We start from the raw sequence: 20081 nt of genomic DNA, 5'->3' as shown, positions 1-20081 counted from the left end.
TACCCGCTTCAAACCCAATTTGCAACTTAGAGATTCTTCTGGACTCACAACTCCTGTTAGATGACTAAGAGGTGGGCATGACTGAGAGAGCCTTTGCGCAACTTTGGTTTATGCACCAGCTATGGTCTTTTCTGACACAGGACTCCCTGTGTTCAGTCACTCAAGCCCTAGTCATTTCTCATCTATTCAATATGTTCTACATGGGGCTATCCCTGAAATGCATCTGGAAGCTTCAGCTTCTGCAAGGTGCAGCAGTGTGAACAATCTGTAGTGCTCCTACAACGGCCCATGTTACACTGTTGCTCCATGAGCTGAACTGGTTGCTTGTTTGCCTCTGGGTGCAGTTCAAGGAGTTGGTTATGATCTTTAAAGCCCATCGAGGCATGGGACCTTATTATTTATGAAACAGCTTGTTCTACTAGGACAGGCCTTTTCCACTCATGCCAGAAGAGGAGGCCTGCTGTGGATCCTGTCAATCAAGGATCCCTGGCTGGCAGGATCCAAAAGAAGAGCCTTCTGTGCCATAGCATCTGCTCTCTGGGATGAAGTCTACCCCCACCTCCTGTCCTTCCATGAGAGTCTGAAGACTTGGGCCTGCCAGTTGGCCTGGGGACCTAATGGGAGAGTAACACAATGGAGGTGGCTATTGGACTAATACCTGACCCCATTTCTCCACTGCACATACTGTTTCCTCCCACCCATCTTTTAATTCATATTGCTCTATTTTCATTATTTATTTTATTGTTTCATTGTTTCACTGTTGTTAAAGTTACATTTTTTTAAATAATTTTACATTTTACCATTGTAAACCACCCAGAATAGTCCCACAAAGAGACAGGCAGCAAATGTAATAATAAATCAATAAAATAAATAGAAATAGGACAATTATTAAAGAGGCTACTGATTAATAATTCAGCAATATAAATGCAATCATAGTTCTGATGAAGACTTTTCAGTTTAAGAATGTCTTTCATATTATTCAGAAAGATTTTAAAAATCTAATTAAAAATTATTATCAATGTCTTGATTCAATAATTGAGGTTCATCAAAGGATTATAGATACAGGTAGTTCATTTAGTGACCATTCATAGTTACAACGGCACTGCAAAAAGTGACTTATAACCATTTTTCACACTTACAACCGTTGCAGCATCCCTGTGGGTCATCAGAATTTGGCTGCTTGGTAGCTGGCTCTTATTTATGACCTCTGCAGTGTCCTGGGGTCATCACCTTCTGATAAGCAAAGTCAATGGGAAAACCAGATTCACTTAACAACCATATTACTAACTTAACAACTGCAATGATTCACTTAACAACTGTTCCAAGACAGGACATAAAATGGGACAAATTCACTTAACAACTGTCTTGCTTAGCAACAGAGTTTTTGGGCTCAACTGTGGTTGTAGGTTGAGGACAATATCTACTCCTCAACTTATGATTATGATGGATCACGAAAAAGTTACATAGTCCCAGATCTTCCACATCCCCCCCATAGTCACACGACCACATTTTGGGCACTCAGCAGCGTGTCCATATTTATGGTTGTTTGCAGTCTCTCCCATGGTCATGTGACTACGATTTATGACATTTCTGCCAAAAACTGGCATTTACTGTACTTGTTGTTCCTAGCAAAAACCATCCTACAGCGAACAATGGATTTGCTTAATGACTGCTGTGTTTGCTTAACAATCACTGCAAAAAATATCATAAAATTGAGTCTGGTCATCCTGGTGACCCATTTTACAAGTATCATGATTTATGATATAAATTGTGGGCTTAATTCAAGGACTACCAGTATACTTTCCACGTATCAAATGGATTGTACGTTTGGTAAATGTTGTCATTTTATACATTTAAATTGCTCGATAAGGGCCTTAATGTGAATAATATATTATAACATGGTAAAAGTATGCAGAACATCACTGTAAACTAAATACTGAACTTAATCCAGAGCTGAAGAATATACCTTTGTCCTTCTTCAAAAGTGTTAAAAATATTGTATAATGTTGATTGTAAGTCTTCACATATACAATGAGTGATGTGGAATGGACCAAACAAAATATGAAGCATTACAACAGAACAAAAGTAAAGGGAAAACATCCTTAGTATGAATTATCTCTGCATTCTAGATCTTTCCATTACATATTTCAATAAATGAAATACAAAATACAAATATTAAAGCTAAATATGCAGGTATCAAAAATTATGTCGGCCCATTATAAAAGTGTTCACAGAAGTAGTAAAATAATTTTATAATTATAAACTGCTAGTATTCATGGGCAGAATGACTAGATTTTTTGCTACCTATTTTCCTTTACCATCCAGCCCAAGGAAAAGATGTGTATTTCAAAAACTGGCATCTTCATGCTTTGTAGTTTTATGTATTCCTAATAAGTCATTCTTTCACTGACATTGTGACCTTTATACTTTGTAGCCATCTATAAATAGTGTGTGTGTGTGTGTGTGTGTGTGTGTGTGTTCACTTACTAGTGACAAGGTGATCCTTCCTAGGAGGAAAAAGTAAAATAGCACATTGTTTTGTTTACATCCGCCCCCATAAACAGTGGGGTAGGGTGTGATGGGTGAGAGAATTTTCTCCTCTGGCCATTTGTGATTTAAAATTTTCCTTCTTGTCACTTTCAAGAGGAAAGAACATGACTAAACCTGCCTGAAGCTGACATACCCAACAATTCAGTTCAGCCTTGGGTCTGAAGAAAGGGTCCTACTTGATAGAGGCTTATGCATTCATGCACACAGAGAGAGAGACAGACACACATCCTATATTCAATGATATAAGTCAGCGATGGCAAACCTTTTTTGGCTCGCGTGCCACAAGTGGGGGGAGCACAGGGGGGTCGTGTGCGGGTGTGCCACACCCATATTGCAACACGCAACCCCACAGCGCGCATGCATGCACAACGTATGACCCCCCCCAATTTTTACATGCTTTTTTTGCCCTCCCCAGGCTCCAGAGGCTTTATAGGAGCCTGGGGAGGGCGAAAAGAGCCTCCCCTGCCCCCCCAGAGGCCCTCCGGGGGTCCCTGAAGCCTTCGGAATGCTTAAAATGACCCTCCGAGCAACCCGGAAGTCAATGGGGTGGGGGAGGCTCTTTTTGCCCTCCCCAGGCTCCTATAAAGCCTCTGGAGCCTGGGAAAGGCGAAAAATAGCTTTTAAAAAGGTGAACTCAGCTGGCCAGTGCGGGCATGCGCGCTGGCCAGCTGACAGGGCAGCACCTTGCGTGCCCTGACAAATGGCTCCGTGTGCCACTTGTGGCACACGTGCCATAGGTTCGCCATCACTGATATAAGTTATTATGCCCATCATAACTACCGTGTTTCCTCTTTTGACCCCCGAAATAAGCACGTGGGCTTATTTTTGGGGAGGTCTTATTATTTTTGAGGTGCAGGAGGCAGAGAACGTGGTCACCTCATGGCTGCTGCTGTGTTGCAATATTTTCATGGAAGGCTTATTTTCGGTGGAGGGCTTATTTTAGTACATGCACTCAAAAGCCCATTTGGGCTTATTATCCAGGGAGGTCTTATTTTCAGGGAAACAGGGTAATTGGAGCAGCTTAGGAACCTCATGAATAAATAAGTTTATGAAGTTGTAAGTGCAATGAGGGAATTGAGACCACACGGAATTGTTAAGTAAATGTGCAGTGGATATATCTAATACTCATGACAAGGAAAAGAAATGTCAAAAGACTGTTGACTCAAGAGAACAGAGGAAATGGCCTAGGATTTAAAGCCTGGGCTGAGGTATGTTACAGTGAAATCACAGCTTAATGGGCCTTTGCTCTGATGCAATGGACATTTTTTTCATTCAGTTGTCACACCATTTAACATCTATTAAATGAATATTTGTCTGTTAAATAGAGGTCTTCCAGGAAATAACATTATTGACAACAACTATGTAATAATGCAAATGACATAAATTAATGCAATAAAGCACAACCATAATTTATGGTCATTCAGATTTAATGGACATCCTATCCCCTTTAATGGGTTGTTAAATTGATGTATACACATACATATATGTATCTCTCTATTCGATATCAAGTCCTGGATTTTGTAACAGGCAGATCTGCATTTATAGTTCTTTGTAATAAAAATACATTATCCAACTATGTTGAGTCTGTGAAGCTTCTGCTGTTAGTTAATAACTGAATATGGAAGTGATTTTCTGGAGAGTAAAAATATTCAAGATTGTTGTGGTTTGTGTGAAGTCCAATATACAGAATCAGAACTTCTGTATCTATTTACTTGGAAATCTCTACTTAAAGGTCTTTGATAGTGGTCGATTTATATTGGAGAATATTCAGTAAATATAGCTTCAGTTTCTGGTTCCAAAACGATAGAATGAGTCTCCAATACATAATCATTGTTGGTTAGCATACCAAAGGCCCAGTGAATCTCTCTGCAGTTTACAATAAGAGATGAAATTAAAGTACCTGAAATATTAAAACAATTAAAATCACCAGTTGAGAAGCTCTTTTAGCAGGTTCTTTGCATGGCTTTTTTTTAAAAAAGGAAAATAAAAAGATTAGGCTACCAGTTTATTATTACAAAGTGGCGCGCCCACAGAAAAAAGGCTTCATAATGATATGCTATGAGATACAGCATGACAATTGTAGACAAATCTTTTCAGATGATCTCGAAGACTGAATTGGTAGGGGGCTGTCTTATGGACCCCATATATTCTCTCAGGTTGTCTGGACCCAAGCCACACAGAAGTTTAAAGACATTTGGTTTTTACCTGGATGTTGCCCACTGTATTGCTTTTTACAAAGGGATACATATGTTCTTCTCAGTTCTATGCTAAATATAGGATTAGAACCAAGGGGAGCCCCACATAGGTCAAATTATAATAGCCAAGTCTGGACATAAGATTATATCCAACAATGTAAAGTAATTCATACAGCATTATTTACTGATCAAACTTGTATGCTAGCAGCTCTCTAAAGGCGACTCATATACGTGTGTTTCCAGGCCCTTACGCTGCTACATTCCTTCAAACTCTTTAAGTAGTTTAGAGCAGAGAATCAGTAATAAATAAAATAATCAAAAATATCAATACATGATGTGTATATCTCTAGATACAATGAACCAGGGGTGAAATCCAGCAGGTTCTGACAGGTTCTGGAGAACCGGTAGCAGAAATGTTGAGTAGTTTGTAGAACCAGTAATGGAAATTTTGAGTAGTTTGGAGAACCGGAAAATGCCACCTCTGGCTGGCCCCAGAATGGTGTGGGAATAGAGATTTTGCAGTATTCTTCCCTGCCTCACCCACCACGCCCTCCAAGCCACACCATGCCCACCAAGCCATGCCCACAGAACCGGTAGTAAAAAAATGTGAATTTCACCACTGGTATAAACCATCTGTCAAACAATCAGTACATTACATCAGTACTGATAGTGCCCTTATACATGCTATGATTAAATTCAGACTTAACTCCATCATCCTGAAGATCCTTAGAAAAGCCAAGCTTTTAACAGCTTGCTAAAAAATCAGGAATACAGATCTTATTTCTGGTGGTGGGGCATTCTATAAAGGGGAACTTTTAATTAGGGAACATTTTTTTAAAAAGTGAATATAAACAACTTAAGTCTATGACACCAACAACATGACTTCTAATACGTTTGAACAAAGAAGGGGCACATTGCTGATATATTATTTTCAAAATTAGCTATCCAGCTTTACAGGAACATATTTGCATTTTGATCTGACTGTTGTTCACTCAAGACCTGCTGCAATCTACAAATAATTCTTGCAATGTATATGTACAGTGTGCAGGTAGTCCTCGACTTATAACCAAAATGGAGCCCCAAATTTCTGTTGCTAAGTGAGACCTTTGCTAAAAGTGAGTTTTGTCCCACTTTACAACTTTTCACGCCATGGTTGCTAAAGGAATCACTGTGATTGCTTAGCTAGTAACATGGTTGTTAAGTGAATCTGACTTCCCCATTTGACTTTGCTTGTTAGAAGGTCATGAAAAGTGATCACCTGACCCACAGGACACAGTAAGTGTCATAAATATGAGTCAATTGCCAAGTATTTGAATTTTTATCAAGTGATCATGGGGATGTTGCAACGGTCATAAGTGATTTAAAAATGGTCGTAAGTCGCCTTTTTCAGTGCCGTTGTAACTTTGAATGGTCACTAAATGAACTGTTGTAAGTCGAGGACTACCTGCTATGTGGTTATACATGTAACATATGCGTTTGCTTTATAGCCCACCTTTCTATTTATACAGGAGCTCAAGGTGGCTTAACAACAACCAAGACAAAATGCAAAACATAAAAAGGTGACCATAAAATCCATTAAAATCAATAATGGTATACTGACATTGACCCTTCTTCTGTCCACAGTCTCTGTGCTGTGAAATCAAGCAGAGGCGTCGAGGGGTAGGCTCAGTGTTACGCTTGTGCCAACACCTCCTTGATGATCAGGATACCTGTAATCTGAGTGCGGACCATCAGTCGATGCAGCTGATAATTGTAAATCTTGAAAGAAGGTGGGAAGCTATCATCATGCAAGCAGTCCAGTGGCAAACTAGATTGCAGAAGAAGTTGGCAAAGCACCCAGTAAGTGATATCTGTCTGACTTACCCCCCCTCCCTTCCCATCCATTCCCATTGGACTTATTGTTGCATTGTCTCAACCTTTTTTAAAAAAACTATGCTATAGCCAGGTACAATAGGAGCCAAATAATTTCTTATAAGTCACATCTTAATTTCCACATGCAGCAGATGGAATCAACTGATTTAATGGGTTGGGCAGAAATTATTTTAAAGAATACAATTCTGTATTTTACATTGTGTAATGTCTGTACTGAATGAAATCATTTCTGGAGAACAAAAACTAATTGTAGATAAATAACATCAGTCCTTCTTAAGATTCAGTCCAAACTTTTTTTTTCCTTTTTTTTTTTTTTTTTTGCAAATCAGGTGTAGACATTCTTTTAGCATCTGGGATTGCATTTTTAAGGATAATTTTCATTTAGCACTGTGATAAGGAATGGGGCGGGGGCATTATTATATTATGCAAGTCTATGGAACTGGTTTTTGCAGTTCATAAAGTGTTTTGGGTATGTATCATTTACTTGCCAGTGACCGCTAGTTCATATCTAAGTACTTCGTGTTTTTTCTTCTGCTATAGCACCATTGCCACGTTCATCACTAATAAAATCATAGAGCAAGGAAAATGTGAGGTCATTAATGTTGTGTTTGGGCTTAATAGGTACAGTTCTTGACTTATGACTGATTGTTTACCAATGGTTCAAAGTTACTATGAACCATACCCAGAGTTACTTGTGACTTGTTTTCAGAGTTACAAAGCTGCATGCACCCCCACTGTCAAATGATCACATTTTGGGCACTTGGCAATCAGCTCACTTTTACTGCCATTTGCTGCATACCACCATCAGATGTTCAAGATTTGTGACTTTTTTGCCGATTTCCAGCATTTCCTCCAGTTTCCAGCAAAAACATTCTTGGGGAAAATGCACCTGGTTTACAGTGATTGCTTAATGCTATTGTAATAAAAAAAAACGGTTGGAACTTCAAATCTTCTCATTTATCATATTATGAACACAACAACGTACAGCTGAAATTATGGGCCCAACTATTGTTGTAAATCAAGAATTATCTGTATCAGAATTGTTTTACGTGTAATCTGTTCCAACTCACTGTACTGCAGAACAGTCATATCGTCCTTGGCAAATATTAGTACTGCCTTCCATTTTCTTGGATTTTAGTCATTGATTGACAGGGCCTGTTGGGTTTAATAATTTCAGGTTTTTCACCAGTATTCCTAAGGCAACTCAAAACATTTGTAAAATAAAGAGCAGAACTTAAGAATAGCTCTGCTGGATCAGGCCAAGATCCATCTTTGTTCTGGATCAACGTCCATTTTGTTTCTCAGAGTGGGCAATGAGATGCTTTTCTAGCCTCAACCATCTTTGTTCTCCTGCCATTAATTTGGAAGCCAGATGTGTTTGAGCCATTGATAGACCATAAATATATTCAATCGTTATTTGAAGCTTTTAAAATTAGCTTTAAAATTTAAAGTTAATTCACTGGTGGCAGCGAATTCCACAGATTAATTATGCACTGTGGAAGAAGTGATTTGTAAAGAAGCAGACATACAGTATAGTTGCTGTCTTTGCAGAATTCACCTTTGCCCCCAACAGTCGTTTGATTTTGCATGAACAGCACACTTGAAGTATGGCAACTCCAGCTAACCCTGCAGCAAACCATTTCTGCCTGACTTCCTATGTTCTCATACAATGTAGCTGGTGAATATATGACATATGGCCGGGAGCAGGGAAGGTGATTGTTTTCTTTTTCTCTTGTTTCACTTAAAATACCTGTAACCAGCAGTGAGTTGTTCTTTTGCATTGTGCTTCCATTTCAATTTCACCTTCTAGAAGGTCCTGTTCTCTTCTGCCACAAGCAGAGGCAAGGAGCAGCCATGGAAAAGCTGGCAGGCTGCTGAACACACAAGAGTGCTGCTGATGGGAACCAGTTTTCTCTTTTTTCAGGCAGGCAATTGCTTGGAGGTACTGCAGTACCTCTAAATAAGTGGATACGTGTTAATTAAAGGTGAGTGCTGTGTCTGCAGCAGGAATGAAGTAGTCTTGTGACTTTATTTGGATAGGAATTGATGGGGAGGTGAGGTAGAATGAGTATACAAGCACTATGTTTTCTTTGTCTCAAAACTGGACAGAACTTCACAAGCTCCGCACTGCTTTGTTCCAAGTTTGCCTGGGAAAACCTGGCCTTGTTTGTTGGACTGAATTATCTTTTACCTAGTAGGGAACACAACTTGTTTCCTGCCAAGATATGGCAGCTATTTAAAAAATTCTTTCTAGGTTTGATTTGGAGCGCAGGCGATATTTTTGTTTTATGGAGACTTGTAGCTGCAAACATATGCACCATATAAAAACGTGGGCCTTCGTATGTAAGTGTTTTTCCAATGATGAAAGAGTTCTTAGAATCCAAATGTTCTGGTTGGAATTGAATTTCGTTAGCTTCTGCTGCATTCGCTGTCTCCCAATTCCAAGCTGGCATTTTACAGCATTTCCTTTCATTCAGTTCCTGTGTAGTCATTTCTTGGGTTGATCCCAAAATTGCTTTCTCTGCCTTGTCTATTTCCTTGAGCTTGATGTTGTGCCAGTCTTGGCAAATGAATAGTTTCCCTGGGAAACTGTGTGTGTATGTGTGTGTTTTAATTGAGGTTGTCCAAAATATACTGTAATATATAAAACAAAATGGATGTGTTTGCATCTCTGATGGCATCTTACTTGATATGATTAAGAGTCACTGATATGGAAAAAGATTACTTGGATCATTACATCATGCAATATGGAAGGTCAGGAGCTATTTTCATCTTTTCTTTAAAGTGCTGTTCTAACATTTTCCTTTGTCCATTTTTTTTACTAATGGTATCTACTGGCATTCTATTATTACTGCTCAAAGATTTAATCGAGTGTTTACTTTCTCTGTTTAATTTCAGTATTATATCTTTCTCCTCCTCCTCCTCCCCCACTCCCAAAGGAGGAAAGATTAAGTAAAGGAACTCCAGGTTGGGACTATTAGCTGGCTGTCCAAAATTCCTTTTTTGGATGAAAAGCACCGGGTAACCAAGAGACATGTTAAGCAATTGTTATTTTCTTTTCCCTGTGAATCCTGAATTTGCTTAACACAACCAGTGTTTTCATATTTTCTAGAAAGAAGGACTTTATACTTTAGTTCGACTTTCCCAAATTTGCATTCATGCATGATCCTTCTTTTCCCTCTTTTGAATGTGCAACTGTTTTTAAGATAATACACCACACACAAACAGACACACAAACAGACACCATATCATGACTGTCATTTTTGTAATGATGCATACCAATTTCTCAATTTTCAAAACATGTGTATGAACAATAACAACCCATCTCAACATTCCCAAAGAAGGTAAAATGAGTAAGCAACACTAAATTAATTCAATTCATCCAGTTCTCTAATTGCTAATCCACTATTCTTCCCTTTGGTTGCAAGCTCTCTTTCCTTCTCTAATGGTTCTGAAATATGTTACTTGGGTGTGTGATTCATAAGGATTTCTAAACTTCTCTTCCTCTGAGGAAGCCATTCCATTGTACTGAATTAAAATTCCTTGAATTCTAAGCCATCCTGACCATTCTGGGAGTTGCATTCAGCATCTATGAAAAATAGCATTTTGAATAGAGTGCTCTGAATTTTGGATAGTAAACTAACTATGAAGTAATTCAGGGAATCTTTTTCTTAGAATAAACTATTCTGTTTTAAAACTGTGTTTGCATATGTGTGTCTGTGTACTACTCCATATTTTATAGCTGTTCCATATAGTATTTTATATTCCAATGAAAACTTTTTAATACTTCATCAGTTGTGAAAGTGATATTTTAATACTCCTTTAACTGACAGTAACTGAAAGCTAATGTTTTCCCAGCGGAAACTTGGAAATGTTTAAACTATTCCTAATAAACACATGTAAATATGAACAATATAGTATTTTTATACTTTGAAAAGAAAATGTCAATTGAAAAAGAAGCTTTCACACTTATTTTTCTTGCCTTCTTGTTCATCTTTTTTCTGAAGGCCAGTTTATTCATTAGAGACCCTTATATGCTATCTCTTTTTTTCATTTCTTGAGGAAAATGAAAACATAGGAGGCTTAACCAGGGGTTGCTTTGATGCTTCTTTTGTCTCCTATTCAGGAAAGTATGTGAAGTATTCACCCTTGTGTTTAAGCTACCCACTCACTGGCCAGATCTTGCTCTAAATCTATTATTTTAGAGGTATCCTTTATACACTGTATCATATTCCTGTCCCTACTTTCCAGGCAGCAAACCGTGTGGATTGGGTACACATATTTTACTAATCCAAAATGGTTGGTTTTCATTTAACATGTTTAGTTGCATCCTGCTATTGTGTGAATAAATGCATGGAATGTTCTGTGGCTTAATGTTTTGTGAAGCCAGCAATTGTTGTTTGTTTCATAAACCATGGTTAAACAAACAAGGCATAATGCAATAGATAAATCCAGTCCATAGTCTTACTTCTGACTGAGTTTGCATAAGATTGCTCCTTAAATACATTTTGAAATATAAAAGCACATTTTATTTATTTAACCACTCATTCCCAACATAAATCTGAGAAATTAAGGGAAAAAAACCTACAAAGTAAACATGTTATTATTCTTATTTATTTAAACCTATTGGACAGCAATTCTAGTGGACTTTTGAAAGGAATTTTGTCCTTTCCTATTCTTTGATTTCACTGACCTAGACTTCAAATTTATATCAGATAAAACCTGCTTGTTTTTTTTTCTGTTGCAATCTACAAGTTACTAATTCCCAACAGAGACACAGAAATTCTGAAGCAGCGTTATCAATTTGGAATAGCCTGATAGCCTGTTACTGATTCTGTATAATATTCCTGACTCGTATTATTCACGTGGTTTTGAGAAGCACTTCCATTCCATCATGCAAATTTTTATCTACCGTTGAACATTCCTGTAAGTACACTGTTCTGTGTGTCCAGCACAATTCCCATGTGTGTTGGCTTTGAAAGTATGCTGTACATCCAGCCACATAATTGAAAATAATAAGGCCACAATAAATGGGATGGCCTTAGGGTATAACACCCAAGGGATTCAATTGGTGTCGCTCTGCATCAGTGTCCATGCATCATGGTAATTGAGGTAACATAACCAATTACCACATTTTAATTAGAGTTGTAAGAACTTGGAAAAATCTGCAGTCGTGAGACAGCTTATTTAAAAAACAAAAAAACTACCAAGCATTTTCTTTCCTTTTCTCTTGGTTGCTTATTCTTAGGAGTTAAAGGGACTGTTGAAAGTGCCATTTGAAAGCGGTTGGGAAGAATCCCAGATTCTTTATAATGAATGAAAAGCAAACCTGGAAAACAAAATGTGTTAAAATGATGCACCGCTAAGCCGGTATCCTCATCCACTTCTCCTTTTGTGCTTTTCGGGAAAAGAAAACACGCCTTGGTAAAGTTGGTCCTAATGGTGTCCCTGTTTTTTTTCCTTTTCCCTTAAGAAAAAACAAAACAAATAAGTGGTCTGATGGTTATTACATACTTTTTGGGGAGAGGGGGGGAAATCTACTGACGAGACAAATGGAAGAGCCATCGTTTTGTTATTTGTATAAGTTGTCACTTAGTATGGACGATCCCTAATTAAATGACTTAATGGCAAATTAGGTAATTATTTTGAACAAAAGGAACTAATGGAGAAAGAAAAAGTATAGAACTTTTGAAAAAGTAAACTCATGTAAAACTTAGAACAAAAAAACGCAGTGAGTATTCTCTACAAATAATCTCCACTTATTACGTTCCAGTAATGCCAAGGGTTTAACCTGACTAGTGTTGCACTAATTGCACAGACCGCAGTAAAAAATATTTTGGAAGAATCACATAATCTGAGTTGTTAGGCACTCAAATGTTATTGCAGGAGAGAGCAGAACATCCTCTGCTGTAGACTGCTCATTATCATAGTTGTCTGAGGGTCAAACTATAGTACAAGGGCTCTGGAATTAAATCCCTTTTCTCCTAGCCTGGTAAGCGATAATTTCCATCAGTAGTATTTGCTCCTCCTGAGAATGTACACACACATTTGCAACATATGCAATCCTCTAAAAAGTCTCATATTGCAGGACTCGTGTGTGTGTCTGTTTGTGTGTGTGTGTGTGTGTGTGTGTTGTCTTGCCCTGGTGTTAGATGCATTATGAACAGAAAAACACTCTTGCTGGATCAAGTCAAAGCTGTACATCATGGCATTCTGAAGTATCCATCTTCTTCAAACACACATTTATTCGGCTTAGATTCAAAATGTCTTTAATTGCATCTTTTTCACATATGGTTTATTCTATAGCTGTTCTTTTTAGATATGAGTCATCAAACTTTACAGAAATACTGAATTATTTGGATCAGTCAATATCTCTCAATCTATCCTACCTTACAGGATTGTTATGGAGGGAATAAAATGAAGAAACACACCACACACACACACACACACACACACACACACACACACACACACACTCAAAGACATTGCTAAGCTACCTTGAACTTCTAGAGAATATTTACTAAAAGGTTTTTCTCATGGAATTAATTAAACTGATTTTGCAGCTATGTACTGGATTGCACAGGCCATAAAATAGTCCCTGAGCCATATATTTGATCTCAAATTTGATTAAGTTAATAAATATGTCCGTTCCTGATACAAAATGCTATCAAGACAGATGTCTTACTTGTTTTGTATTTTGCTCAATGCTTTTATTAACTCACAATACACTGAAGCATAAATTAAAATAAATTAATAAATAAGTGGTCCTTAATTTTTTATTAACTAATTTCATTCTGACATTCTCTAGGTAACTTAAGATTGCACGTTACAACATTTCCAATGCCAATGAGTATGAGCAGACATTCATGAGCTTTAAGAGTGCTTAGTAAATATACTCAGTGACGTAGGCTTGGTTTGAGATCTTCCCACAAAATTAACAAAGAACTATAAAATTGCTGGGCTGATGAGAAGCTTCTATATGACTCCTGTTTTAATCCTACAGGTATTGCAGGTAAAATACCTGCACAAGGCTATGAAGAAACACCCAGAGTATCAATTTTCTCATATATATTTTTTCTGCCCAATAATTTTCTTTTGTGGATGTTAATGTATTCCTAAAATGCACATACATGTTTCTACATATATTGCACAGAAAAATGTCACTCTTGAGAACGGTAAATTGAGGGGTAGCTAGAATTTTCAATTTCTTTATCTATATAGCATTTGTGTCATAACAGGAGCTCTAATCCATATTCAGGTCTCCATGTTTGGTGTGCTGTAATATGTAAATTACCTAGCCAGCTGCATTAAGCAGTGTTTGTTTATTCTATTTCTTTTGGCACTGCATGCACCTGAACCTCTGCCAAAAAGAGGGGGGGGGGGAAGCCTGCTTCAGGGAACATCGTTCTAGATAAAGTAATTTAGAAAAGGAATACACACAATAAATTAAATCTGTTCTGTATGAAAACAACAGAATCAAACCTAACTTTCTGTTTCTGGAGAGATTAGTCTTCACGAGGAAAAATACGATATGTTTTGTTATAACGAAGATAGTGAATTTCTCTCTTTCAGAAGTTCTGTTTGCCCTGGCGTGGTGAACAAAGATGCTGCACTGAGAGCTTGTGACATTTCGCTGTTGGCAATTTTTGACAACGATTAAAAGGAGGAACATGGGAAGTTTAAGGGCAATCGTTTCAGTGTGGTATCTTCGTTCCTCATGATGGGCGGTGTTTGAAATGCATTTGGATTAGGACAGCTGTGGAATTTAGGTATTAAAAATGGTATTAATGATGCATCAGAGCTATCTGCTTAGGCTGGCAGTCCTCCTTTCCGTGTTTCAGTCTTCTAGTCTGACACTTCCTCTTTTATCCAGCCAGCTAATTTCCCCTCTTTTGTGAGGAGTAACTGTTTTCACACTACTGCTTACTCGGCAAGCCTCCTCATTGTTGCATGGTTAATTATCTGTTTGAGCTTCACCTTCTCAAGTTAAGAGAAAAAGACTTGGGCCTCCCAATGGCTCTAATGAAAGCTCAGCTTTATAGAAGTACTGTGTGAATAAATGCAGTGTCTGACGGAGCAACATAATAAATGAGTTCCTAAAGTTTATAGAGCCATTCCCTCTGTAGGAGGTTCACTCAGCAGTACAGCAAGTTTTGTGTTTGAAAAAGTCAATTTTGGAAAAGAGGTTCAAACCTGATCAGTGGCTTCAATCTAGAAGTTTAGCCTGCACAAATACTGTATGCACATTTAATATACTTCTTAAATAACATTATGGAATATTGTGTCATAGTATCATTTATATCAGTAACAAGAGATCGTTATTTACGATTGGTTATTTACTTTTTTTGCAATACTTTTAGCCTATGAGAAAGGATTTTAAAAAATTACACTATTGTTACTGTTTTTATAACCTTAATGGTTTATTATGCCCTTATCTGTGTAGTCTGTGAAAGGAAGTTTATTCTACAATAATTATGTTAAGATATTAAGAGCCACAAGATTCTTTGTTAACTTTGCTGCAAAAGACTAACATATTTGTCTCCTTGGGAATCAGTATCAATCTTACTCTACCAGCTACTCTGCCAACTCTGTTAGTGCCAGAATTGCTGCGGCCTTTGGGCTTTATGTTTAGCTAATGTTTGGGTGCTTTTTTTAATTTTACTTCATCATAAAATGTTTGTATTCAGCCATTGTTATGATTTAAATTACTATGCCGTTTTGGAAAGTGCTTCCATCCCTTAACTTGCCAACTATAGCATGTTTTGAACTACACTAATTTTCTTCTGTCGGTAATGCCAGCTCCTAACTTCTAAGCTGTTACAGTTCAGTGTTCCCCAACCTTTCTTGGTGCAATGGCAAAGATGATGGCGGGTGCAAGGGAGACAGGGTATTGTGCACGTGTGTGCACCACTTTCACAAATGCAGCTGTGCATGCTTTCACACACGCACACGAACTTCCCAAGACTTCTGCGGCCTGATTATAGTTCCATGGCTGGAGCGATTGTGAAATGGAAGGCAATTTTAAGAAGTACAAGCTTTTTCTATAAACTCAAGGGCTTGAAACAAACAAGGAGCTGTGCAGAGAAACTGGATGTTCCTTCAACTTTATAATCTCATTAAGATTAACAAGGAAAAAATGGGAGAGAACTGTGATAGTAGCCTCTGAATCTCAATTTAATCCTTGTATATTGACCTATAGGCACAGGTTGCATGTGGGTTTAAAACATCCAACAGGTCATCCATAATGGGGGGGAAAAGTATTAATTTGAACAAATATATTTGAATACACTGCATTTATCTGAACAGAATGAATATTCAAATACAAACCACTTCTTCGCATTCTGGCACCAATCATGTACAAATATTGTAAAAAATGCATCCCAAGCTGGATTGGGACATTGCTGCTAACGTCATGATAATGACCAGATAAAACTAATAGCCAAGATCCTGTTTTCTAAACAGAACAAACACAAAATGTTTGCTGTTTTTATACTCTTACAAATATTTCAGTAAACTAATATTAGAATTTGCCTCAGAGTACTGTAGCAATATATATCTACAAAGATAGATATCTTTATATCTATCTACACCATGGCTGGAATTTCTGGGAGTTGAAGTCCACAAGTCTTAAATTTGCCAAGATTAAATACCCCTGATCTATACCTTTAAATTGCAAGCATCAAAAAAATTCAACATTCAAAGGAACTTTCTAGAGGCTTCAGAATGTTTGATAAAACTAGTAGGTTAAGTAAATAGTACAAGTACATTCAAGAGATTATGTTGATTATTTTTTGGTGACAATCTTTACTTTTTAAAAATGTTTCTTTCATTGCTTTCATTGGGTCTAAAAATGTCAGTTCCAAAGACGTGTCTGTATATCCAAGCCTGTCCCAACAATCCCCTTTTCAGTATGTTCCAGCCAAATTATTTTGGCACATAAGGCAAAAAAGAAAAAAAGAAAGAAAGTAAAAAGCATTGACAGCTCTTTCCATCCCTAGCCAAAAAAGTTACAATACTAGCAAATAAAACAATTATTTACTGTCCTTCTACAACACCCTAAATTAGCTAAATAGACAGAGATAGAAGCATTTGTGCACACATACTAAATGCATACCATAAAATTTCCACAAATAGATAAATATGTGCGTGATATAAAAAAACATTTTCTCTGAAACAAATCATTCACTACACTCAAAGCTCTGTTGAATTCAAAATTATATTCTACTTAGTACATATGAACACACAGAGAGATACATAAACAAAAATGCATACACACATATGCATATACCTGACATGTAACTCTTTGACAAATAGTCAATTCTAGAAGAATAGAAGCGATTCTCAAAAAAATGTACTGTGTGAGTATTTTCAGGACAAACAAATCCTCTACCTATGCAATTTGACATGTAAGCCAGTGATTGCCATTTCAATTCAGTTTAAAATGAAATAAAAGGAAATATAACCAGTGTTTTCTATAGAAATTATTCACTGGAATTGGAGCATCAATGTGTTTGAGAAACAGTAGTGGCTTACACTGATATACCATCTCAGTGTGTGGAATTGTTATTACTATCACATCCCATAGACATGATGACTATTTCTACTCCCTTTTTTAAAAAAGGAACCTTTTAAATTGTATTTTCTTTCAGAATAAACAGAGCTACTAATTAGTATCCACTTTAACTATAATTGTTCTGGGGATAGAATAATTACCTTTTCCTCTCAAAAGCCATAATAAAACATAATGGTTGTTTTACATATTAATATAATATTGCATTTTGAATGAAGAGGATATTCTCTGGCTATAACACAAGAAGTTCCAAGTAAACATTAATGAATTAGGCAGAAGTGGATCTGAAAATATGATCATTTTATCGAAGTAAATGCACAGCATACTAACTCAAATGCAGAAATTCCTTCTCTGTGTTTGTGTTTTAGTCTAATTTTGTGGCAGGCTATTACTGAGCCTCTGTAAGGAACAACAGTGTCGTTCTTATGATTGCACTGCACAAATTACAAATAACCAACTAACTTTCATCTTAGCTTAGCCTATACACTTATGATTGAATGGGTCATTCAAACTCATTATTATTTATTTAGCGCATGATGAGAATTTGACAGAAAGAAGTAAACATACACATTCAATATCCAAACCCATAAAACTGTGTTAATGGAGAAAGGCATGTGGTGCAAAAGCTTTGCTTTTGTAAATTGTCCTGTTTATAACAGTACTGTATATTAGAATGACACTGCAGACTTTTTCTGCCAAGGTACAAACCTTATGTACCTGCCATCATAATTGTTTCTCTATTGAAATATTTCATGCAGAGAAGAAGCATTAACACTGTCATGTGCTAAGCTGTTATTTGTTGACATATCAAATCCAAGGCTCAATGCCACTCCATCTGGAAATGTATACTTTGCACACTCATTAAGATGATAATGTTTTATGCCAAACAACTTTCCTATGTCTGCTAAGAAACAGCAAGTCACTTGGCATGACATGAGAAAAGTGAAGTTCTCTCACTATCTTCCATTGCAGCCATCCAGAGAACCAATTGTCTATTAAAATTATTCCTTTAAAAAAAAAAAAACTCCCTTCATTTTGGATTGTTCCTGTGAACTTCTTTATTGAAAAGGAAAAACAATGTAGAATTTATTAGAACTATAGGCAAAGTGTATTAAAAATAGAAACAATAAGCCTTAAAGGATCCATTCAATTAAATAAATGAAGCAACTGCAATGTAATTAAAATGATTAATCAAATTACAAAGCAATTGACTAAAAATATAAAAATGATAAACCAGAATCAACTGACACATAATCAATGACTCCTTTCCCCCCAAATTAGTTCAAACCATGTAGCAGTCTAGTACATTCCAATTTTTGTTTAAAGGTAAATATGATCCGTAAGAGGATTTTAAAAAATGAAGAGTGCCCCATGGTTCCGATTATATGGTTTGGATGCCCTGCTGAATTTAATGAATTCCCACAGTTGCCCCAAAATATTATATCTACCACTTAAATGAAAAACATTTTTTTCTGATGATATAACATTATAGCAGAGCACTGTGGAACACAAATAATGTTGCAATAATTCTACAATATTAAATGCATTTATATAATAGCAATCTCAGTATTATTTATCCGTTTTATGGCTTGCAATATGTTCTACTAAGTTTTGAATTCTCCCAGAATCAAATGGGATGCTACAATCAAAAGAAAGGTCATGATTTCAATTGCTCATTGTAAATGTGAAGAACTATAGGTGCACTACCTCTGCTTTTTAAAAATAAGTAAAAGTAAATGGGACATTCTGATTTATTTTGCATCAACTATTTCCATAACAGCTGAAGAGAGAAAAACCGAGTTAAAACCATCTTTTATTGAGAATGTGGCTTCATGCAATGTTTTAGTACAAACTCCAAAGTTAATCCAGTTCACTTTCATTCATCCAGGTGTTATTGTCCGTGCATTTGATTCCTTATTCAAAGCATGAGCTTTATTCAGGCTTCATTCAACACAGACTTCAGGAGGCTCTGCCAATCCTCTGTGCTTCTTTTACAGTATCAAGAAGTGACTACATTTAACATATTTATGATGCGATAAGGGCAGTCCTACAGTCCAAACTTCCTCCAGGCCCCTTTAATAGCTTGCTTGATCCTGTGAAAGCAAATAAAACACTAACATGGGTTACAGAAAAATTTTGTTGCTGAGGCTGGATCTTTTTATTTATCTTTTAAAAGTTTACATAGTTTAAATGATATAAGGGACAAAAAAAACCTTTATGTTAAAGTGGATCTACAGTTAAGATAAGTGAGCTAAAATTTCTTGCATTGTTGAATTTGTACAACGGGAAGAATAAATAAAGCTGGCAACAGCTGGTTTACAGTCCAAATGTTATCAATCAAAGAAACAAATATTTCATATTTGAGAAGAGACCGAGTAATAATTCACAAACTCTATGGAATTTACAGAAGAGTATTAGTTTTAAAATGTATGGAAGTTACTTGTGACATATACTTTTGAATAAAGGAGGAACTCCAGTAACATCATTTTAGAGCTAACTATGGAGCTTTTATATAGAAAGTTTAAAACCTTGAAATCCTTTACCAACCTTTTATATCCAGGTGCCTCCCAGATGTGTTGGACAACAAATCAGGGATGTATAGTTCTTTCCGTATTCAGTCTGCAGTAATACTGCATTTTTATTTCCTTTACATATTTTGTGTGAATCGTGTATTATTCTTTGCCTTGATGTATTCATTTTTTTAAAATATATTTTTAAATGAAATTTGAGCTGACAAGTATTTAAGTCCTTGTGGATTTTGTGAATGAAATATTGTATTTTGCCAGAGTTCTTATTACTTGAAAAGAAATTTGTCAGATAAATTTGACATTTCTAGCTACAACCCTCCCACCCCAGCATTCCTACAATTAATAACTATGTTAACTGAGAATTAT

At 36.6% G+C, this 20081-nt stretch overlaps 1 protein-coding gene across 5 annotated transcripts in view; it reads left to right on the top strand.

Moving 5' to 3' along the window:
- AKAP6 (A-kinase anchoring protein 6) overlaps positions 1–20081 on the top strand; it is a 294028-nt gene that overhangs the window by 259294 nt on the left and 14653 nt on the right. For 4 of the 5 annotated variants that reach the window (XM_081971195.1, XM_081971193.1, XM_081971194.1 and 1 more), the window contains one exon: positions 6369–6584. The exons of the other annotated variant lie outside the window; for it this stretch is intronic. In XM_081971195.1, the coding sequence (XP_081827321.1) occupies positions 6369–6584 (216 nt within the window). The remainder of the gene's footprint in view (positions 1–6368; positions 6585–20081) is intronic. 5 annotated transcript variants of the gene reach the window in all.

The sequence above is a fragment of the Natrix helvetica genome, assembly GCF_964273705.1.
Source record: "Natrix helvetica genome assembly, chromosome: 1".
Taxonomy (NCBI): domain Eukaryota; kingdom Metazoa; phylum Chordata; class Lepidosauria; order Squamata; family Natricidae; genus Natrix; species Natrix helvetica.
Note: the sequence above shows the minus strand (reverse complement) of the source record. Positions and strands in the feature narration are given on the sequence as shown.